The 23,958-nt window shown below is 42.3% G+C and overlaps 1 protein-coding gene across 1 annotated transcript in view; it reads left to right on the forward strand.

The window, feature by feature from the left end:
* Positions 1-5,305: 5,305 nt before the first annotated feature.
* LOC117040058 (sodium/hydrogen exchanger 2-like) overlaps positions 5,306-23,958 on the forward strand; it is a 30,694-nt gene continuing 12,041 nt past the window's right edge. The window contains exons 1-7 of the mRNA XM_033137596.1: positions 5,306-5,451; positions 9,279-9,742; positions 11,913-12,163; positions 14,330-14,547; positions 15,615-15,811; positions 19,336-19,425; positions 20,545-20,615. Coding sequence (XP_032993487.1) covers positions 5,322-5,451; positions 9,279-9,742; positions 11,913-12,163; positions 14,330-14,547; positions 15,615-15,811; positions 19,336-19,425; positions 20,545-20,615 — 1,421 coding nt within the window. The 5' untranslated portion in view covers positions 5,306-5,321. The remainder of the gene's footprint in view (positions 5,452-9,278; positions 9,743-11,912; positions 12,164-14,329; positions 14,548-15,614; positions 15,812-19,335; positions 19,426-20,544; positions 20,616-23,958) is intronic.

Here is a 23,958-nt window from a genome sequence, read left to right on the forward strand (position 1 = left end):
GATGTGGTATGGGGGAGGGCTGCCAAGGCAGCAGCAGATCTGGCCTCCAAGGAGCATGCTGCAGTTGTTGTTGTCACTATGGCAGCAGCAGCAGCAGAGGGTGATGCTTTCCTTGGAGGCTGGATCTCCTGCCCTATGGATCCTGATGCCTGAGGTGGTTGTGGCGATCACCCAGGGTCCCCGGACGTTTCACTGTCTATTGATCCCTGTGCCACCACTTTATTTCTCGCTGCCACCAACCAGGCCCTACCTGGTAAAATACTGAGTCCAGTCAGGGTTAAATTGTAACATAAAACTTCTGTTTATTTATTTTAGTTTAACAAGCCTGTGGTTTCATAAATGATCTCAATTACAATCAACCACCTCTTCTTAGCTCCTAACTGTTCCTGACTCAGCTTATTCTGCTACACTAACTCAACCTACCCACAGACTCTCTCCCAGTTCACTCCCACTCCAACCAACCACCCAACCCGCCAACAAACTCCTCTTGCCCCTCCCAGAGCTGGTTTTATAGTCCCTCTAACTCCACCCCCGGGTTCTGATTGGGTAACCTGTTTAACTATTTCACCTCCAGCACTCTCATATGTTAACGTCACAGCGGTCACCTCACTTTGCCTCTTGGCCCTGCAGAAGAGGCATCTTGGTTGGCCACTGCAAGAAGTTGAATTAGATGGGCCTTTGGCAGGGCTCTTCTGCAGGGCTCTTCTTGTGTACTTACAGGGATTAGACAAATTCTCGAAGGATAAGACTATCCCTAGCAAGTAGCAGGAATGGCCATACTTCTGCCTTCGCTGCTGGAGCGTGTATGCCTCTGAATACCAGTTGCTGGGGATCACAAGTGGGGAGAGTGGGGTTACATTTAGGCCCTGCTTTTTGGCTTCCCACAGGCATCTGGTCTGCTGTTGTGAGATGGGCCTCATCCAGCCGGCTGTTCTGGAGAAAAGGGTGCCAGGTGTGGACACTGGCCTGAAAGGCAGGAAACAAATATGTTGAATAAACAAATAAATGTTACTTGGACTAATGTACTACTTGTGGCTTAGAGTAGTTTTAATCTGAGCTGTAAACTGTCTCTCCTGTCTCTGTTTCAATGAAAGGTGGGGTTTTTGCTGCCTTGCATGACCTGCTGTTGATTTGATTCACTGCATATTGTATTTGTAATAATTGTCTTGTTTGAAAGAGAATGTTATGTGGCTGCATACAAATGTCATTTAAAAACAAATAAGATTAAAAAGTGAAGGTTTTTTTGGGGGGGGAAGGCATCCATATCAATCTTAATAGCAACAGGAGCAACACTAACAATGACCTGTTTGTTACTCCTCTCCTATGTTTTTCTTTCTCTATTGATAGTATTCTTAATATGATATATTAACGCTAGCTAATATACTATTTCCTTCTCTTTTATTTGCTATTGTTGACAATATACTTTGTAGATGCATTTATAAATAATATAATTACATGTTTAATTAACAACAACACTCCAATAAGATAATTCATATTTTGTCCCTGTTTACAGCTTCCCTGTTCTACCCTTTTATGCACCACATTGATCAAATGGCTATTGATTAAAAATAAATGGTTCCAGACCATTACACAGATTTTCCTTTTAGCCCTCCTTCCTTCCAGAGAATCCAGTTCATCCTTTTGGAGGAAAGGAAAATATGGAAGGAAACATAGCTCACAAATATGTTATACTAGCAGCTGAGCCCTTTCTCACTCCACTCCCCACTCCCTGCCATTCCCCCACATTAACCCCCAGAGATTCGCTTCCCACCCCATGCAGCTACTAAGCTTGCTTTCCACCTTCCCAACCATATTTCCAAAGTCATTTCTCTCTTCTGTTCTGCAGTCCCACTCTGAACCCGTTTTCACCTTCACCGCCATGTCCTTGCCTTCCCCCCTCCTTGTGTGCAGCTCCCTTGCACACAGCCACCCCATGGTTACCCCCTGCACCGTCTCCCCACCCCATTGCATCACAACTATTAAGCTGCCTTTTCACTACCAGCACAATTATGAAGCCCGCACACCTCCTATTGCTCAGGCCCTTTCAAGCACCAGTTTTTATCAGCAGCCCCATTCACAAAGCTCCTCCTCCCTCCTCTCTCTTTTTGAAACCTCTACTGCTGAACCCACATTTTCCCCTCCACACCCTTTGCCCCTCTTCCCCCACCTTCCTCCTTTTCTCAGCTCTCTGTTGCACACAGACCGTTGTCCCATTTCCATCCCTCCTCCTCCTCCTCTCTCTCTCTCTCCTTTTCTGCAGCCGATTGAGGTGGCTGCCTCACTCTGCCTAATGCTCGGGCCAGCCCAGATAGCGCACCACCACCAATGTTCATTCAATAAAGAATCATCCAGGCAAGAGTGCCCATGACTAATGCATCTCTAAGTATTAGCTACATAAAAAACTGTAGGGAAAAAGGTTGTTTGGCCCTTTGATGACCAAGGTGCTGCTGAGCCTGAATGTAATAATGTAATCCTTCAGAAGGATTTCTCGTTGCAACCTTGCTGTGTGCTAAAAATGGCATCAGAAAGGGGATTGTGTTTTGCTGGTGTTGACAAGCAGTTTTGGACCCCCACCCCTGTCTTGATTTGAATTAGAAGAGAAATAAATGGATCACTAATTTGCCCTTAGTTCAGGTCTGGTGTCATTTAGGAAGCTGGTGCCAAAGTGGGCCATTGATTTTCATCCAGCTGTATTAGCCTTGGGCTTCCACGTTTTAATTAGCAGTGCCCTTTCGAATTCCAGCCGTAACATTACTGAATCCAGCGCACCAAGTAGAGCCCTGTACACTACGTAGGGCTTCACATCATTAATATACCTGATATTATATCAGCAGTTGTGCTCCCTGCCTCCCAAAATGTGTACGGTGGCCCCGTGTCCTCCTGTATACAGGGAATTTCTGTATCTGAAGGAACAGGAAAGAGTCTGGTGGTAGCATATAAAGGCTAACAAATGGATCATGGTATGAACTTTTGTGGGTCATTGCCCACTTCATCAGAAGCATCAAGTATTAAACATGAGTTTCATACACGGGCTTATCCAGACTTCCCTCTGTGCTGTGTTTCTAGGCTTTAAAGCGCTGTGTCCAAGCACTTTTTGCTTTGCCCTGGTGCTTTCCCCCTGAAAAGCTGCTTTTTACTGCTGCAAACAGCAATATGCAGAAAACCCAAATTGTTGTTTGTTCCGATTCAGCATTAAAGAGTTGCTCTTTGTGTGGAAAGTACTGGGGCAACAACGACTAAAGCTCTTAGACACAGCGCTTCAAAGTGCCTAGAAAGTATGTGTGGATGACCCCCCCCCCTCCCACCGCCTTACTTCCTGCTTCTGGGGAAGTAGGCAGTAGTCTACAAAAGCTTATGGCAGGATCAATATTTCAAACAATAACAGATACGAAATCTTGAGGTGCATATGCAGAAGGTTGGAAGATGGGAGGAATGAATTGCTTCATTTACTTCAAAGTATAAGCTGGCCTTGTTGCATTTGGGACTCTCTGCACACTTCCCTCCCTGATGGTGCAACTGCATGAAAATCAACAGCTTGTTCTCTGCCACCCCAACAGGGCAGGACGAGGGGAGGCTTGTAACATCTATGGGAGGCTTGTTAATGCCTTTGCTCCTCCGGCACCTCCTGCATCTGTCATCAGGGCCAGAGTCTATGAGAGGCATCAGCAGCCACCCTGGGAGGAAGTGCTTGGCCTGTGTGGGAGGAACACCGAGCTACTCCAATAGTCAGTTCTAGGCCAGGAGACTCAGCTGCACAATGTGTATGGTGGGATATGGCAAGCTGCACCTGCCCACCTGAAAATTTTCATTTGAGCTCCTAAGCAGAGAGCCAGACGCACATTGATGGCTCAGTTCAGGAATTTAGATATACATGCTGAGTTACTACACCTTTGCTTTTGTCAGGGAAGCCCTACTATGACCTAGTTGGTTTTGGGTTGTTACTTTGCCCCTAAACTGACCCATTTGCCCAGGAACATATCACTTTGCTTGGACTATCAGAAGGATCTTGTGCGAACACACACACAAATATGTATGCAGGTATTTGTGTATGTATAGATAAATATCTTGGATCTGCTGTGATGGCTATTTTCTCACGGTCTGTCTCATCGTGCTTTAAATGTATTGTAAGCTGCCTTTAGAGTGTTAGGTAGTAGGCAGCATGTATAGATCCTCTTAAATGAACAAACAAATTGACTTCAGTGATAGGAAAGTAGATTTCGATTGAACTTTAGGAAAAATGAATGAATAGTAAGAGCAGTTTCACCATGGAACCAATTTTTTGGAGCCAGGACTGGACTTTGGTCATCTTTGGTAATATGGTACTCTCAGTGAGGCCAAAATTGGGCACCCCAAAATGGTTTTTCTCAATTATGCATCTTTTTATTGTGCACCCCCTGAGCTCAGCACCCAGTGCAAGGGAACCACCTGTACTTCCCTAAATCTGGCGTTGCTGGAACTTCCCCTCAGGTTGTTGGGCTAGAAGGCCCATGAGGGCTCCTTCAACTCTGTGACTAGTGATGGCTAGCCAAGAGGCCAAGAGTAGGTGGATCCAGAGCCAGTGACGGACAGAGACAGCTAATTCCCATTTTGTCCCCATCCTCCTCTTTCCTGATGAGTTCTGTAAGGGCCACACTTAGAAAGCGGAGGAGGAAGCTGTCAGGCAACACTACTCACTGGACTGGTTGAAAATAGGAAGATAGACAAGCAGGTAGGAGCTAGCTGAGTGTAGATTGAGGTTAGTGGGACAGTGTCCCATGTACCCCTAATGGACCATCATCTATGAATTGGTTCACATCAGGCTGGCCTGCTTCACAATCTGGGTTTATATGCCTTCTTTGCCTTGTTTTCGTTTTGCAAAATTAAAAGGATTGCTTAGGTTAGGCAGCATAGCTTAGAATGTCTTGTTTTGGCTAAATGGAAAATGCATTTTCCAAGTGACGTAGGGAGTTGCTGCTGGGTCTCTTTCTCCCCCCACTCCCTGCTCCAGCAGTGGCTCTTCCCCTTGCACACCCATCCATATAATTTACAGCATGCAGCAGGGTGCATTAAGTAGAGCAGCCTCCAGAACGCTTAGGCAGAAGCAGCAAAAGAGCTGGGCGGCAGCCAGCCAGCCAGCCAGCCAGCCAGCCAGATGCTTGCCAGCCAGCCAGCTTGGCACTTCCCATGACAGTGAGAATTCCAACTGGCAGATGGAGGCTCTGATCCTTGGACGGGAGGCCATGCCAGGACTTTGGCTTCTGGGATCCTCTGCCTCTGTCCTCCTCTCTCTGCCAGTAGCTGCTGCCTTCCAGAGTTCCACGATGCTGGAGTCTCTTGAGGATATGGATTTGGAGACAAGCCAAGCGAATGAGTCTAAAGCCCACCCAGTCTTCTTCTCTCTAGACTATCAGCATGTCCAAGTGCCCTTTGAGATTACCTTGTGGATCATGTTGGCTTCCTTGGCTAAAATAGGTATGTTTCTCCAGGTAGGGGTTGGTGGGCTGGGTAGTAGAGCATCCGCTTCGTGTGCAAAAGTTCCCAGGTTGAGGATACGGATTTAGAAGAAAAGACAAGCAAATGCATCTAAAGCCCACACAGTCTTCTTCTTTCTTGACTATCATCCAGCTAGGGAAGAGAGAGACTCATACCTGCAACCCTGGAGAGCCACTGGAAGTCAGTGTTGACAATACAAAGCTAGACAGATCATTGGTCTGACTTGGGATAAGGCAGCTTTCTGTGTTAGTCCCAGGGAGTGGGTTTGGTTTGCACTGTAATCTGAACATACCTAATACAAGCTTCCCAAAAGTATATGTGAGTTGGAATGCAGCTGCACTTTGAAATTCACTGTATTTTGTGACATGGTTCTTCAGCCAGATAATACGAACAAACGTGCATAATGTTAGGGGGAAGTGTTGCAGAAAAAATGCACATGATAATGAAAGTATAAAAACGCATCATATTAGGCATAACTGCTTGCAACAATCTGTCTACTACAGTAGGATATGTTGGTGAGTTTTCATGAGGACTTAACAAAAAGGTTTGCAAACTGATGCGGAAATGTGGAAAGGTGAACTTAAGATTGGAAAAATGAAAGATTATTTTTTTTTTTAGAAAGTCTGATCCATTCATCTCTAGGGATGAGGTATATTTTACGAGTGTTTATTGGGCACCTTGCCACTTGCGGGTACCGTTTTGAAATGCATGTAACAGCAATGCCAAATGCCAGAACTGTACACCAACATCCTGTGAAACAATCAAGAAAGTTCAAAGAAATCAGACCATGTCCACATCTTTATAGAGGCGTTTCAATTAGTTATTTTTAGCAATATAAACTCTGACATAACATAATGCATAGTTTAAATTGTAAACAGTGCTTTTTTCTTGGGAAAAATGGTGCTGCCAGGAAAAAAGCACTGATGTAACCCTTTGAAGCTCTTGTTTAGTCTGAACAGGGAATCTGCAACAGGCCTCTCTGATTGCTATCTGTCTATAAAAAAAATCCAACCTCCTCCAATCCATTTGTTTCCTTCAAGAACAATAAAACAGCTGAATCTTTCCAATGAGACAGTAAGAATCCCCCCATTAATGTATTATTCAGATGCACAAATTAGCTGGCTGCATTGTGCAGCAGTATGGATGGAGGGCTTTAGAAGGCTGCATTGATGTTTTCCGTTCATTTGAAGTATGAATGATTCACATACATTTAAATTGAATTCTCCACAACTAATAAAGCCGTCTCTGATTACAGGCACTCAAAAGCTTTTTGGAACTGCAGACAATAAACCCTGAGTATATATATATTTTTAAAAAGTTAAATGTATTTCTGAAAGATTATGTTGAGTTGACCACATCATATATTTATCTTGGAAAAGTATTTAATGAGCAGCTGTTGAAATCTAAATACCTCTAGCTATTTTTAAAGGTAGGGCTAGATCCGAAAATGCTTGGGATGCAGGATTCCGCCCCCCCATTGTGCATCCCTTAATTTCCCCCCCAGTGTGTGTGTGTGTCCCTCCTAGGAACAGGCACCTGCATTCAACGAAAGTGCTTTTAGTCCATTAGGCTATTTCAAAACCATCTTGCAAACTGCCCTGCCCTTTGTACAGCTTCAGTTTGCCCTAGGCATCCAATTCTTGGGTTGGCTCTGCCCAACTTGGCTGAAGCCTATAGCCTATAATAAAATAATGATGAGACTTGAATGTTACCTTAGCTATGAGATCCTGATGATTCCTGCTGTTGCAGGCCATTTATCAACAGGAGAGGTTTTCAGCAAACCATGGCTAGCTGTAAGGTAGTAACCCCATTTATAGACTGATAGTAAGTGAGGGCTTGTTTTATGCAAACACATAAATTGAAAGCACAGGAGTGGCGGGATACCTATTCCATTGAATCTTTGGGGGGATCAACCATATACCTAATCTGAATGAATAGGTTCTTTTAGAGAATTATATAAAGTAGAAGTTATTTAATAAAACTCAGGCCTGGGTATATCCAGTGGGAGCTCCGCACCAGCACTCCAAAATTCCCTGCCAACTTCTAACTTGATTTCTACATACTGTCTTGCAAAACTTCAAAAGGAACAAGTTGTAAAACATTGTGACAAGTTGTATAGTATAATCGTTTTGAATCTGTTTTCAATGGCTGATACAAATTTAAACTACTGTAATATGTGGAGAAGAATTTGAGGAAAATATGGTTAGTGGTGTAAACACAATAGCATCAATAGCTACAAGTGCAGCTCAGTTTTTCGGAAACATAGTTGCATTTTTCTATTCTTTAGTAGGGAATCACTAAAGGTTGGTCTGCCCAGCTGCCTGCAGTTGCATCGACACTCATTCCGTGGCTTCCCATGCACATAGCTTACTTTCAAGTTGACAAAATGCTTGATTGAATTAATTCATTTTTAAGAAGTGGAGATTCCCCAGGAAGAAACACCACCTGGCGTCCCTTAATTTTGAGATGGCTAAGGGATGTTTGTGAATGTCCTTTCTTTCATTCTATATAGCTTGGGCCCAGGTTAGTGGAAAGATCTTATCTCCCATTACAAACCCACCTGAATGCTAAGATTCTTGGGTGAGCACATTCTCTCAGTCCCATCCACATCAGAGACACGGTTGGCGGTGCCACAAGAAAAAAGTATTTTCTGTGGCTGCTCCCATATCGCAGAATTCCCTCCCAAGAGAGGTTAGACTGGCTCCCCCCTTGTTATCTTTTCACTTGCAAGCTAAGACCTTCCTATTCTGACAGGCATTTGAAAACTAAGGTGCAGACAATGCTGACCACTGGACTGCTGTCAGGACAAAGCGCAATTTAATTGCTGGTCCTATATGTGTTTCAATGCGTTTTAACCATTATTTTTAACGACCTTGTTTTTATTCCTTCGTATTTTATAATGATGTTTTTTAAAATGTTGTAAGCTGCCTTGAATCCCAGCTTGGGGAGAAAGGCATGATATAAATACGTTAAATAATAATAAATACATTCTTAAAACCATGCGTTGTATGTAGCGGTTTGCCACCAGCGCCGCTCAAACATTGTATGGACAGTGGTGGGATCCTCTGCTCATGGGGTGCCTTCTTGTCACCCCCCCCAGACATGGAACCTGGGACAGCACCCCCACAACCACCTTGTGACGCCACTGTACACACCTATTTACCCTGCATCCACTGTGCTTCTACTGCTGGTTTGAAAAGAAGTGTGCACATAATTTTAGCCACAGTCCATCTACCATAGACAGCCACAGTACCCTCAGCCACCTTTATGATAAACTAAGCTAAAAAAATGCACATTCATTGAAATGAAACAAATCAAACGTCCCTTGAAAATGACACAAAAATGAAAGTCTGTGGATAATCCCCACCAGCATTTTAGTGCGCATTTCTCCTAATAATCACATTTTTACTCATGCGCACCTTTTTCCCAAGCAATTTTCCTCCACTTTACTGTATGCGTTATGTTCACCCATATCTTCATTTTTATGCACCGTCTCCCATAACATGCATTTATGTAAATGTCGGTTGAAGAACTGCATCACAAAATTGGACAAGAGCAAATTTTGAAGGATAGTATTTGATTTCCCATATTGTTTTGGAAAGTGGGAATTTGATAGGTTCAGCTTTAATGCATACTAGTTCTGACTCCAGCCCACCAGGTGATTAGTTTCTGCTTCCTGACCCACAATTCACATGACACTTGGTGTGGTGGGGACAGGGGACGGGACACTAGCACATAAGCTGAAATGACCACAAAGCAACAAATGCTTCTGATTTCCCACTAATGTTGCCTCTTGACCTTTGCAGGTTTCCATCTGTTTGAGAAACTACCTTCCGTTGTCCCCGAAAGCTGCTTATTGATTTTCGTGGGGCTTATCATGGGAGGGATCATTTATGGCTTAAATGACAAATCCCCTCCAGTCATGGACAGTGACATCTTCTTCCTCTACCTCCTGCCACCCATTGTCCTGGATGCTGGCTATTTCATGCCCAGTCGCCCCTTCTTTGAGAACATTGGGACGATCCTCTTATATGCTGTTGTGGGGACTATATGGAATGTCTTTGGAATTGGATTCTCGCTCTATGGGATATGCCAAGTGGACACCTTCCAGCTACGTGATATATCTTTGCTTCATAACCTCTTGTTCAGTAGCTTGATTGCAGCTGTTGACCCTGTTGCTGTGTTGTCTGTGTTTGAAGAGATACATGTCAATGAGAAGCTTCACATTTTGGTATTTGGAGAATCTCTTCTCAATGATGCTGTGACAGTTGTAAGTACGTCTTCTTGAGACCTTGATGTGCATGAAAGTGCTGTTTCTAGGATAGGGATGGGAAACCTCTGGGCCACGTTCCAAATGTGGCCCTCCAGGCCTTTATATCTGGCCCTCAAGTCTCTTCTCAAGTCTCACCCCTCTCCCCAGTCACACCAATTCTCTACAAGCCTCATCCCTCACCATACCTGTATTGTACACTCCTTGGACATTTTTTTGCCTGGCTAGATTGTTTCCTCGAATTCTGATAATGCATCTTGCTTGGATGGATGGAATTTTGTTGGTTGCTAGGAAAAATTAGTATATAAAAGGATAATTCCATGGATGCCAAGATCCAGGTTTGGGGTAAATACTCTTTGATGAGAGAACCCCAGCAGAGATTTAAAATCACAAAGTATACAACAAAGTAAAGCGTGAAAATTTGGCTGTTGGACCTTTAAAATATGCCCTTCTAAGTACCTTCCAAAGTTCCCTCTTCCCCAACATAAAAACCCACACATTTGGTAAGTTAATTTTTTTATATATACTTACAAATTATTCAAGGGTTAGGTTCATGTGCTTTTCCATATGTCAGTCAGAAAACACAGGCAGTAACATTTGAGTTACTGTGCTGAAAGTTCTTAAATTATTGGTATAGAACCACAATAAAGGCATATTAGAGCCATGCAGTCTGAGTTTGGAGCAACCAGCTCAGACCTCTTTACCTGCTGAGCTTCTCAACAATAGGCCTGATTACCTTCCTCCCAAGGTGAGGGGGAGTGACCTAGCTAAGCTTGGCAGGACAGCTTACTCTATAATTAATTAGACATGCTGGAAACCCAACCAGATGGGTGGGGTAGAAATAATAATAATAATAATAATAATAATAATAATAATAATAATAATAAATAATAATAAATGAGGCTGATTATCCCACAATTATGTGTTGGTAGTTCATTGATGGCATGTGATGCACCAACCTTATTGAGGGCTGAGAGTCGGAATGGAGTAGTGGGTTGCAGTAGAACTTCGGAGGCAAACATTTGAATCCTTGCTCAGCGATGGAACTCACTGAGTGGCCTTGGATCAGTCATTGTTTCTCACACTGCGTAGTGTGGTGGCAAATACTGAAGTGCAGGGTCACTTCATGATAGTCACAGCCACACACCCCAGAGCCCCGCCCCCTTCTAAAATTATACAGCCCCTAAGACTTATAAAGTCTTATAATTATACAATAATAATAATAATAATAATTAAAGAACACATTGCAGTGATCAATGCAGATCTCCATGTCTTGTATTTCAGCCAGACCTACTATTTTCTCTGTACATAGATGAGTAAATGATTTGAAGTGCTCCAATATCTTCTTTCAGAATGACTTGTGTTTTCCTTGAAGTTCCATTGCACAAAGTATTTCTTGAAACTGAAGCACCTTGTGTTTTCAGTCTTCATAAATTCATAGCTTTGAAGCATAGAGAAAAACTCCTTGGTGCTCTTCCCACATGCCTTCTCCAGAGTGACCCTGGGAGCTAATCCTCAATGGCTGACTAACTTCATTTTACTCTGATGGACTTCAAGCAGCCCAAAGAGTGAGAAGACTTCTTCCCGGCGGTTAAAAGTCTCCCCATTTAAGCTGATTGGGCAGCAATAAGATGCTGGAGACAGGGACCCTGTTGGGACCCTGCTGCAGAAATAGTAATGGGTCTTTGATGACCTTCCTCCCGCACTGCACAACCCTAGACCACTAGACCTCTGTCCTAGCCTACCTCTTAGAGTTGTTGGGAGGATAAAATGGTATAGGGGAAGAGCCATATACACGGTGCCAAGCTGCTTGGAGGAGGACAGGATTGGATATGTGGAAATCTGGATATGGTCAATGCCTAGATGGGGGACAGCTGGGAATGTCTATATGCTCCATGCTGGGTTCTGCCATGCCAGAAATGCAAAAGATAAATGCAACACACCTATGGTTTCACTAATCCTGCTTAGACCAAAGGTGAAAGGACCAGAATAATAAGCAAAAATGGAGAAGATTAATTTGCCACATGTTCTACCTCATGGAGATCCCACCTTGTAAAGATCTCTCTCTCTCTCTCTCTCTCTCTCTCTCTCTCTCTCTCTCTCTCTCTCTCTCTCTCTCTCTCTCTCCATTAAAACCTTTCTGTTTTGTTCATTTCTGTCTTCTTCTTAGGTCTTGTATAAGCTGTTCAGGTCCTTCTGTGAAATGCCATCAATTAAAACAGCAGATGTGTTCGCAGGAATTGGGAAGTTTTTTGTGGTCGGAATCGGCGGGGTCCTGGTGGGCCTCCTGTTTGGCATGATAGCCGCCTTTACCACACGATTCACCAAAAATATTCGTGTGATTGAGCCCCTTTTTGTCTTCCTCTACAGTTACCTGTCCTATCTCACGGCAGAAATGTTCCACCTGTCCGGTATTGTAGCGTAAGTAGATTGAGGGACTTCAGAGTATTTCCGGCTTGCACGGCTCAATGTTAAACCAAACTAGGCCTAAAGTGCAAGCTTTCACAAGTATCAGCATGGTGGTTAGGATTATGAGGGTGGAAACAGAAATCAGTGTGGTAAACAGAAAGTTTTGGGAAATTAGCCCAGGGACAAAAACCTATTTGTTGTGGCTATATGAACAGGCAAAAATTGGGATGTGATTTCTTTCAAATGTAGTCTGCCAGGGCTTATCCACACTTACCTTTCCTCTGCGCTTTCTAGCCTGTGCTCTAAAGCTCCATGTCTGAGCACCCCTTTAATTGCTCCAGAGCTTACCTTATGAAAACCTGCTCTTTAAAGCTGAACCAAAGAAAATGGCAATCTGTGGAAAACCCAAATAGCTGTTTGCTCTGATTCAGCTTTAGAGAACAAGTTTTTGCGGGGACATGTCTGGAGCAATTTTTTTTTGAGTTTTTTTTAAAAAAATATTTATTAAATTTTATAAAACAAAAAACAAATACAACATAATCAAGCATGATCATCACATTGAATCACATTGAATCAAACCTACAATAAAAACCTAACTATAACAAAAACAAAAACATAAAAATCTCATTACTTATACCTAATAATTGTCCCTCACATTGTATATAGACTTCCTCCTATCTCCTCTTCCCACGTTCCTTGTCTATCATCTTTAGTAATTTCTAAACATCTTGCAAAATCTTATTTACTATAAAAATTACCTAATTATTTAATCTTAACAATTTTTCTTAACTCATATTCATCTATCTTAAACACTTAACCTTACTCTAAATCTACAGTCTAGCCTTCCTTCCTAGTTATATCTAATTATCAATCATACAATAATTTTTAAAATACAATTTAAATTTCTTCCAATCTTCTTCCACCGCATCGTCCCTCTGGTCACGAAGTTTCCCAGTCATCTCAGCGAGCTCCATATAGTCCATCATTTTCATGTGCCATTCTTCAGTCGTTGGTAATTCTTCTGTCTTCCAGTTTTTAGCTATCAAAATTCTAGCTGCTGTTGTGGCATACATAAATAAAGTTCTATCACATTTAGGGATTTCTTGGCCTAGGATGCCCAGTAAAAAGGCTTCTGGTTTCTTTTTAAATGTGTTTTTCAACACTTTTTTCATTTCATTATAAATCTTTTCCCAGAAGTCTTTTACCTTTGGGCACAACCACCACATATTGAAGAAAGTTCCTTCTGCTTGTTTACATTTCCAGCACTTATTACTTTGTCCATGATACATTTTTGCTAATTTCACCGGGGTCAAATACCACCTATACATCATCTTCATAATATTCTCTCTAAGCAGATTACATGGGGAGCCAGTGTGGTGTAGTGGTTAAGAGTGGTAGACTCATAATCTGGGGAACCGGGTTTGCGTCCCCGCTCTTACACATGCAGCTGCTGGGTGACCTTGGGCTAGTCACATTCCTTTGAAGTCTCTCGGCCCCATTCACCCCACAGAGTGTTTGTTGTGGGGGAGGAAGGGAAAGGAGAATGTTAGCCGCTTTGAGACTCCTTCGGGTAGTGATAAAGCGGGATATCAAATCCAAACTCTTTCTTTCTTTCTTACATGCTGAAAATTTTATATCTGTTTTCCACAATTTTCCCCAATCTTCCAACATGATGTTGTGCTTCTGGAGCAAAAATTAAAGGGGCACTCAGACACAGAGCTTTAAAGTGCAGACCTTAAAATGCCCCCAAAGTGGTGGATAAGCCCTCAGTTCATGTATTGCATTATGATTTGTGGGTTGGAAAGGAATGGGGAAAGCCATTGTTCTGTGGCAGATCATCTGCCTTGCATGCAGAAGACCCCAGGTTCAATTTCCAGCATTTCTAGGTAGGGCTGGAAACCCTTGTATGAAATCAAACCACACAGGCAAAGTCACAGAGCTTTGCAAGGCTCCGTTGATCAGCTGACTGTTGGCCCTTGCAAAGCCCTATGCCTTTGTGAGCACCAGCAATCATAGCAGAACATGCAAAGGCACAAGACTTTGCAAGTGGCAGTCGACTGATTGTTGGCACTTGTAAAGCCCTCCTGTGTGGTTTGGTGGCTTTCTGTGGGCAGGAGATTCCCCACTGCTGCCTGAAGTGGAAAAGTGTGTGGAACTTTCTTTTATTTTCTCTTTCAGAATTATTGCATGCGCAATGGGCATGAAACGTTATGTGGAGGCCAACATTTCTCTGAAGTCCCACACGACCATTAAATACTTCATGAAGATGTGGAGCAGTGTTAGTGACACCCTTATCTTCATCTTCTTAGGAGTCTCCACCATCGGTGACAATCATGAGTGGAGTTGGTCGTACATTTGCTTCACAGTCATTTTCTGTCTCCTTTGGAGAGCACTAGGTATAGAGCCCTTGAAAGATGGTATAAGTTCATGCATGGATCTGATCACAATTGCACAGTGTTTGTTGAAGGGTGTTACATAATCATCCCTGTATCTACCCACCACAAGTGCTATTTGTTCTGCTGGGAAGAAGAATGCAAGCATAGTGCATAAATATGTGCATATGTTTGTATTTTTAATAGTTAAAAGCAGCTTCTGGGGAGAAGTGGCACAGGAGGAAAGGATTAAATATCCTCTCCACCAGCTTTGGGGAAATATCCTTCCCCAGTCAAGCTTTGTAATAAAGAAAAAGAATGTCCAGAGGCAGGTCTCTAAGGGCTCTAGACAGGGCCTAGGCAGCAGATGACTTCCTCCAGCAAGCACTCAAGTGTCACTGGGCTCCACCTCCTTTCTGAGAAATGCAGAGCCTTAAAGTTGCAGTCCAGCATGTTGCTGCCTGTTCGAAGATTTTTCACTGGGTATGTTTTCTGCGTTAGCAAGCAGGGTTGGTGGAGTTTGTGGCTTTTAGGAATGAGACCGTTAACCCCCTGATGGATTTGGAGGTCCAGGTTCAGGGCTTTCATGCCTGGGGATTGTCACTTAGTGTTGGGCCTGGACTCTGTGTTGAGTCTTGTGTGTACTGCCTTCTTGGTCTCCATCACTAGCCTCTTTTCCCCTGTGTCACTGCTGGAGTCATTACAGAGCTTTGGGATTGGCCTTTACTAGGGATGTTGGAGAATTCCAATGGAAACAGGGGTAGAAACTGCTGGTGTTTTCTTATTTGTCCCATGTCCAGAACGGACTGTTGTTGCTTTCAGTCCGCAAACAATATGTAATTGATTTCCTCCCACCATTTGGATTGTATTTCCTTTGCATTGAAATTCATGGGATGGAATAATACGATGACGATGCAGTTAATCAGTTGCATAACTTATGTAATGTAGTTTTCAGCAGAAGACAAACTGCAGTGGAACATAAGCAACTCTGCATGTGATGAGTACAGAGTAGATGATGCCTAGACTTCACAATTAGCAGCTTAATTCCCCTTGACTCCTGATAACTTGCCAACTTACTTCATCTGTTTTAGGAGTTCTTGTCCTGACTTTCATCATAAACAGATCACATGTCAACACCGTTACACCCAAGGACCAGTTCATTATTGCCTATGGGGGGCTTAGAGGAGCCATCTGTTTCTCCCTGGTTTTCTTGCTCCCTGACTATCCGAGAAAGAAGCTCTTCATTGCAGCAACCACTGTTGTGATCCTCTTCACTGTGTTTGTACAGGTAAAATGGGGGCTGTCACTGTAATTCTCCTCCGAGTAGATTTGTTAACTCATAGACTTGTAAACTACTATTCTGAAGACGTCCTTACATGAACTTTTCACACAGATCTGATTCTGGACACTCTCTCAACACACGCCATCATTTATTTAGAGCAATTCAAAAACAGCTTAATGAAAATGAAATCAAGTCTCTTAAGTGGTGTGCTTAAAATAATGTAAAATAGTAATCAACAAAGCAAGCAAAATCAACCAAGTTTAAAACTGAAAACTAAATTATAAGTCATGTTAGGCTTCCTGGAATAAAAAGGTGACAAATCTTGTGAGGGAGTCAACACTGGAGGCACAGGGCATTTTTAGACAGCACCACGCACATGTGTGCTTGCAAGGGCTGCTGGGTTCGGTTGGCATTGCTACTTCGTCAGCACCTGTGCATATTATTGTGTGCTACCCCATTTTCCTACCAGTGAAAGACTCCAGGGGTTCCTATGCTTAGGCAGGGACTGAGGTGCCCCATGCCTCCATTGCCACTTTCCAAAGGCCAACAGCAAAGGTGGGCTGCTTTTGCCTCTCATCTCAGCCGATCCACAGGCAAGGCAATTGACTAGCTTGAGAGAATGCCTAAAAACGTGCAAATGTTTACCAGCTGGTGCACATTTGAAATGATTGCACTCTGCTTTCCCATATTACCTGTGGCTTTTGAAGAGTTAGTCTAGGGTTGCCATATTTCAAAAAGGAAGACGCCAATTATTATTATTATTATTATTTTTACAAAAACGCCAATAAAACATCAATTCCACCTTTGAAATGTATGCCAGCCCTAGGTTTGTCACTCCTACAGCAGAGGATATTGAGAGTTTCACCAGAATTAAATTTCTGGTTGCTGCTGTTGACAGACATACTTGTAAACTCCTGAGCAAGATTCTATGATTCTAAGAAACTTTGCTCAACTCGTGTCTTTTTGTGGTATCATGTGCCCTGAATGAGGTGGAGGGGGGAACAGCATACAGTATACTGTAAAACGGATATAATGTATATATTTGCCTTGCACTGCCATCTTGTGGCTAAACTACATCCTTAATTCTAGCACATCTGGGACCGAAATATATTTTTAAATTATCTATCTTGAAACAGGAAAGTTGGAACTGGGTACTGGATAGCCCCCCCCCCATATCTTTACTGAGTTTTTAAAAATATATATTTTATTTTATTAAAATACAAAATCAAGTGTAAAGCAGACTAGTAACAGAGAACAGGTATGATAGACATCAAAAATGCATTCCCGACTTTTGATATAATAGAAATTATATCAAATGGTGCTGGAGCTGTTATATAGACTTGTTGTAAATCTATACAACAACAACAGCAACAACACCACCATTAACATGGATATCCCTTATGGGATGAGCTGCATTTCCAGTTAAGCTTAAGTTTGTGAAGCTATGCACATATTCCTATTTTATTGTACTTTATTCTACTGGGTTTCAATAATGACAGGCAGGTACAGAACAAAGAAATGAAAGAAAAAATAGGTTTTTTAAAAGTAAAGAAATAAATAAGATTAGTTGTCACAGTTGTCCATAAAGAAATATGGGATGCAGCTATGTGATTTAAACATAGAGATGTGTGGTGTATAATTACAAAGGGTTCCATGGTCTAAAGCAGGCATGTCCAACAGGTAGATCGTGATCTACCAGTAGATCACTGGACGTCTGTGGTAGATCACTGGCTCTTCACAAAGAAGCTCAACAACTTTGGCTCCCCTAAAAAAAACTCAACATTTTTGCCCTGCCCCCCCCCCCAAAATGGGGCTTTCCTCCTCCCTAAAAGAAGCTCAACAACTTTGACCTGAACCCGAAAAAAGGGGGTAGATCACTGCCAGTTTTTAACTCTGTGAGTAGATCGCAGTCTCTTGGGAGTTGGCCACCCCTGGTCTAAAGCAAAACTATTTTAAAAAAATCACTTCAAAAAAGAATATAAAAGCTGTACTAAAACCAGACAGGCACCCAGAGCTGTGGTACCTGATGCTTCTGAGCCAAAGTGTTTGTAAATAATATAAAATTATTATTGGTAAAGAAATGATCTCAAACACTTTGGCCTATGGACGCTGAGTTTACATCAGATTCCCCCCGCCCCCCAAGAAGTCCGATTTGCCAAATCTTGGAATACCAATAGAATGTAGTGTTTCCATTTATTATGTTCACAAGCAAAGAGTCATCACTGTATGGCCCATTGTACAGTGATTTATTACACATGACATTAATGTGAATTCGAATTTAACATGCAGGTTTCAAACAGCATTCGCTTGGGCTGGGGGTGGTAGTCATTGGGATTTCAGCAGGCAGGAATCCACCCAGCATGGGTGCATGAAATGGTTGCATGATAAAAGTCTGTAATTTTATCAGGACAAGTTATTTGTTATTTACCATTGCAACAATTGTTTTCTCAAAATTTGCATTCTCAAAATAAATAAAAAAAGTAAAAGAAAAATAGTGGAAGCCCATTTTAACTGATGAGAGTGCAAATTAAGGATAGACATGTTTATTTTTTTGAGGCTATTTTAGTTCTGGCATATAATACTAAACTAAGAAAGCAGGAAGAAAATATGAAGGTTGACCTTACCTTAACTTATTTTGAGTTATCAATTTTGTTTGTTAAATATTTTGCCTCCTTCAGCATCTTTAAGGGGCACCTGAGGTTTGTAAAGACAAAATGTATTTTTGCTTTAATAAATTCATTTTATTATATTGAGAGGGGAGCCCCAAAAAGCCTGGGGGGGGAACCTTCTTCTTTAGCTGGTATTTAATTGGGTGAGAGCAGGGTTTTCTTCCCAGTGCAAATAGCTCCTCAGGACTACAGCAGAAGAGAGAAGTGTTAAACCCCATCTCTGTACCTGCTACATTGCCAATAAAGTTCATCATCCCAGCTGGTCCAATTTACATTACTGAATCCTGCATGTTAAATGTAAAGATGCATTTGTGTTGCATCTAGATTTGGCACACAGTTTCATTCCTTGTTGAACCTCATGACCTCCTTTAGTGGGCAAACCCCCAAAAGATGAATAGAAAGCCATTAAGTGGAACCTGCAACAAAATGTTGTAGTGTTAAATTCTCCTGCTTGGTGTGCCTGCCAACCAGCCATGCCTCCTTACTGAATGCTCCATTCCAAACCCCCAACCCCCAACCCCCGGGTTTTCTGCCCTCCTTCCCCAAAGGCAGCTGCATTCTATAACCAAGCATGGTCAGACCTCATTTTCCTGTTTTTATGTTTCTTCCACACCTTAGGACTCCCTCCCCCACCACAAGATCTTCTATATTACTTGTAAACATTGTAGTTTTCAGAGCCCACTGGCACATTCCTCTTGTAGATGGTGTCAGTTGGCTACATAAGCAACAGCACACACACACTTGAACATCAGAAACAGAGAGAATGATTTGCCCTGTGATTGATAAAGAATTTGAATAAAATGTGCAAATTCTCTCTCTCCCCCCCCCACTTCTCTCTCTCATTCTTGTACTCTACGGCAGGGCATGACCATCCGTCCTCTCGTTGACTTGTTAGACGTCACCAGAAAGCAAGAAAGTGCGCCCACCGTGGGAGAACAAATTCATATTCGGGTAAGTTCTCCTCTCTGGGAAAGCAAGGATGTTTGGAAGAGGGCTAGTGGCTACCAGTCATGATGCCTGAGTACTCTCCCCACTCCTGGAGACAGCATGCCTCTGGATATTAATGAATAGGGCCCATAAGTTGGGAGAGAGTGCTGTTGTGCTCGTGTTCCAGATATCAGGCTTCCACTGTGAGAACCTGAACCTGAACTAGATGGGGCTTTAGTCTGATCCAGCAAGGCTCTATGTATTTATACCACCTTGAGCTCCTTGAAAGTATAATAGTAAATGTAAGTGTAATTGTAAATTATTTATTTATTTATTGCATTTTTTTTATTCCACCCTTTCCCCAGAAGGAGCTCAAGGTGGAGTACATGGTTCACAGCCTCCTAATTTAACCCCCACATCAACCCTGTGAAATAGGTTAGGCTGAGAGGCAATGACAGGACCTGCCCAATAGTTTTTGGTGCCTGAGGTGAACCCCAAAATTGGGGCCCCCAACCTCCAGGGAAGAAGGGCCGAGTTAATATCTACATGAGGAATAAGGGGTGGGATGGGACTAAAAATCAGCATCAGGGTATGCTGCCCCTGTGGATTCTGCCACCTGAGGTGGTTGCCTCACCTGGAGATGCCAGGGATTGAACCTGTGACCTTCTGCATGCACCACAGCTGCTCTTCCACTGGAGCCCATCCCTACATACACGGCACCTGAGTATGTGTCACGTTCAAAGTAAATTCAGAATCTACTTCTGCACAAGGTCTTAACTGGTGATTATGGCATGACATTCCAGAACAGGATGTTTACAACACTCTAACTGATGTAGTGCTTTTTGTTACGTGGTTTCCCTATCCCACCACCATTTTATATATATATATATATTTAATAAGTGCACAAAATTGAGCATTTTAAGGAAAGGCAGTTGAGAAGATATCTACCAGTGGAGGATTAAATGGGAAGCTTTATAGGCAAATTTCCTTTTTAAAAATTTGCAGTTGTCTCCTTTGCCAAAAATGTGGTGTTGTTTTATCTGTGGGCTGATGTTTTCTTGCTGTCTCTTAGAGTGCATACTTTATGCAACAGCAACACAGCTTTATGCAGCAAAATCCTCTCTCTCTCTCTCTCTCATTTAGTTCTTGGATCATTTGCTGGCTGGCATAGAAGATATATCAGGACACTGGGGACAGTATTATTGGAAAGACAAGTAAGGATTTGATAACAATACAAGTCTCTACATGTGTAAGTGTAAGGAATAAAACTCACAAGCCTGATTTCTGTTTTCACAAAGTCCCTGCTAGGGGTGGCTCAGCACTGCTTGATGGCTGCACCACAAAATGGGACAGCTTTTCCCTTTTCTTCCTCTTTTTCTTTCAACATAAAACACAAGACTCGATTGTTTGGAAGATAAGTTTCTTTACAAAGGAAAAGAGTTTCCACATTGCTAGGTGTTGCTCACCCTCTGAGCATTAGAACATTTTTTCACAGTGGCACCATCAAAGAGTCAGTAAAGAAGATTCTTCAAAGCCGAGATGGTTATTGCAGATGGGTTTCTTCCACACTTTCATGATAAAATACCAATTTCCTTCACTGGGTTTAGGAGATCTAATTCCTTTTAAACAAGGGAGGAGGACTACATGCATGGGAATCAAATATGGTCCTCCAGGTCTCTCTCTCTTTGACCCCATGTGAACCTCCCTTGGCCACAGCCTATTTTCAGCCACACTCTCTTTCCTAGGCCACGCTCCTCACCAGCCCTTCTTAATCACAGAATCACGTTTTATAGAGTTGGAAGGGACCATGAGGGACATCTAGCGCATCTCCCTGCAATGCAGGAATCTTTTGCCTAATGTGAGGCTTGAACCCACAACCCTGAGATTAAGAGACTGAGCTGTCCTTCAGGTCCACCTCCCTGAGTGTTTTTGCCTGGCTGGGATGTGTCATTGAATTCGGGCAACACTTCTTGCTGGCCTGAATGGAGGGTGGAGAGGGATGTATGGACAAAGAAATTAGCCTTCTGCACATAGGTGAAATTCTCGTTTCTTGCTCTGTCCACTCTTTGTCTCTGGTCCCACCCAACACTGGCATGTGGCCCTTGGAAGGCTGCCCAAAATGAAATGCAGCACTCTGATGGAAGAAGCTTGCCAGCCTGTGTTACTCCTTGCCACTTTGGTTTCTTGAGCTTGGGAGAGAGGGAAGGGCTTGGGTTCAGGAGGAAACCAACTGTTCCTCCAGCACCTTCTAGAGCAGGCATGGCCAAACCTGGCCCTCCAGCTGTTTTGGGACTACAATTCCCATAATCCCTGACCACTGGTCCTGTTAGCTAGGGATGGTGGGAGTCCCAAAACAGCTGAAGGGCCAAGTTTTGCCATGCATGTTCTAGAGTAACTAACTTGCCTGCCAAAGACCTCCAGGCCTTGGGCATTCCCAGGTACACCTTCTATCCATAAGCTTTACTTACAGAACTTGTTCCAAAACAGACACAAAACAATCAATGTTACATCCAAATAGCTGCATAAAATCATGTGCTTATGCCACTATATTCTTAATTTCCAATTACTTAGCTTTCCTGACAGACTTCTGTCTTCCTCAATGCGGGTCTGTCTTATCTTTTTGTTAATCTGCTTCTTTGGTCATTTTCCAATTTCCTCTGTTATCTATATGATATACTTAGAATCTGTCTTGTAATTTGTGAAATTTAATCAAAGCATGTCCAGGTTTTGACTTGGGAACAATGTTTTTTTTTTCTTTTTGAGATATTCTGTATAAGTTTCCCACTCCTTTTTGAACTTTTGGTTTGGCTGTCTCCTAAGTTTCTGTCATTTTAGCCAATTCTAAGAGATTCCAATAATTTATCCTGCCATTCCTCTTTTGTTGGTACTGATTCTCCTTTCCATTTTTGGGCAATCAGTATTCTTGCTGCTGTTGCAGCATATAGAAATATTCTCCTTTTTTCATTTGGAATATCTGAATCTAAGAGGAAGGCTTCTGGTTTCTTTTTTAAACTTTGCTTAAATTTTTTTTCAATTCCTCATAAATAATATCCCAGAAATTCTTAATTTTTTGCAGCCCCACCACATATGTTTACACCTCCAGCAAGTATTAGATCTCATTTTATACATTTTGGCCAGTTTGCTGGGAGTTATATACCACCTATAGAACATCTTCACGAAATTTTCCTTTAGTGTATAACGGGCCATAAATTTCCATTCTTTGTTCCATAATCTTTCCCATGGCGACAATTGGATATTCTTACCAAAATATTTTGCCCAATTAATCATTACTTCTTTCACCACTTCATCTTTCACCTCCCACTATAAAAGAAGCTTGTAAGTGGTACCTCTAGATGCGAACAGGATCTGTTCCGGAGCCCTGTTCGCATCCTGAGCAGTCCGCAATCCGCAGCGCCGCTTCTGCGTACACGCAGGTTGCGATTTGGCACGTCTGCACATTCGTGTGATGTCACTGCATGCGTCTGCGCATGCGCGACCCGCCGAACCCAGAAGTAATCCGTTCCATTACTTCCGGGTTCGACACATTCGTAACCCGTGCCATTTGCAACCCGCAGTGAATGCAACACGAGGTACGACTGTACATTCTAGATATTACTCTTTTCTTATTTTGTATTAATTCTTTATCTAATTTTGATTCTTTTGTTGCAAAATCTTTTTACTATCTGTCTTTAAAACCTCATTTAATTGGTAATATTATAACCAGTCCATTAGGTGATGTCTGATTTTTTCATAAAAAAATCATTTTCAATTGGTTATCTTCTTCTTCTTCTTCTTCTTCTTCTTATAGGTCTTTGTATGTGGCCCAGTTTGTTTCCATATATTTTCTTTTCACTGCAATGGCCTCCAGAGGGGATAGCCACCAGGGAGCTTTGGGTTCCAACAAATCTTTATACTTCTCCCATACCTTATATAGTGGCTTCCTTATGATACGATTCAGGTAGCCTCTATGAGTTTTAACTTTTTCATATCCCAGGTAGGCATGCCACCCAAAGCAATTATCAAAACCTTCCAAATCTAGTAAATCTGAGTTCTGCAATGTCATCCATTCTTTTAGCCAACATAAGCAAGCTGATTCATAATAAAGTTTCAGATCTGGCAGTGCAAATTCCCCTCTGTTCTTATTGTCTATTAATAATTTGTGGTTAATTCTAGGTTTTTTGCACTGCCAGATAAACCTTGATATGTTTTTCTGCCATGTCTTGAAGCATCCCATCCCCGCTATCACTGGGATCATCTGAAACATAAACTTTGGGAGCACGTTCATTTTTACTGTGGATACTCTCCCCCAAAGCGACAGGTTCAGCCTGTTCCATATTTCTAAATCCTTTTTAATTTCCTTCTATATCTTTGTATAATTATCGTTGAATAAATTGCTATTTTTAATTGTAAACCAAATTCCCAAGTATTTGACCTTGTTAACTATTGTCAGACCCAAAATTATTTGCAATTCTTCTTTCTCCTGTGCTTGCATATTTTTTGCTGACAGTTTGTTTTTATTTATATTTATTTTAAATCCTGCCACCTTCCCAAATTCAT

The sequence above is a fragment of the Lacerta agilis genome, chromosome Z (genome assembly GCF_009819535.1).
Source record: "Lacerta agilis isolate rLacAgi1 chromosome Z, rLacAgi1.pri, whole genome shotgun sequence".
NCBI classification, from domain to species: domain Eukaryota; kingdom Metazoa; phylum Chordata; class Lepidosauria; order Squamata; family Lacertidae; genus Lacerta; species Lacerta agilis.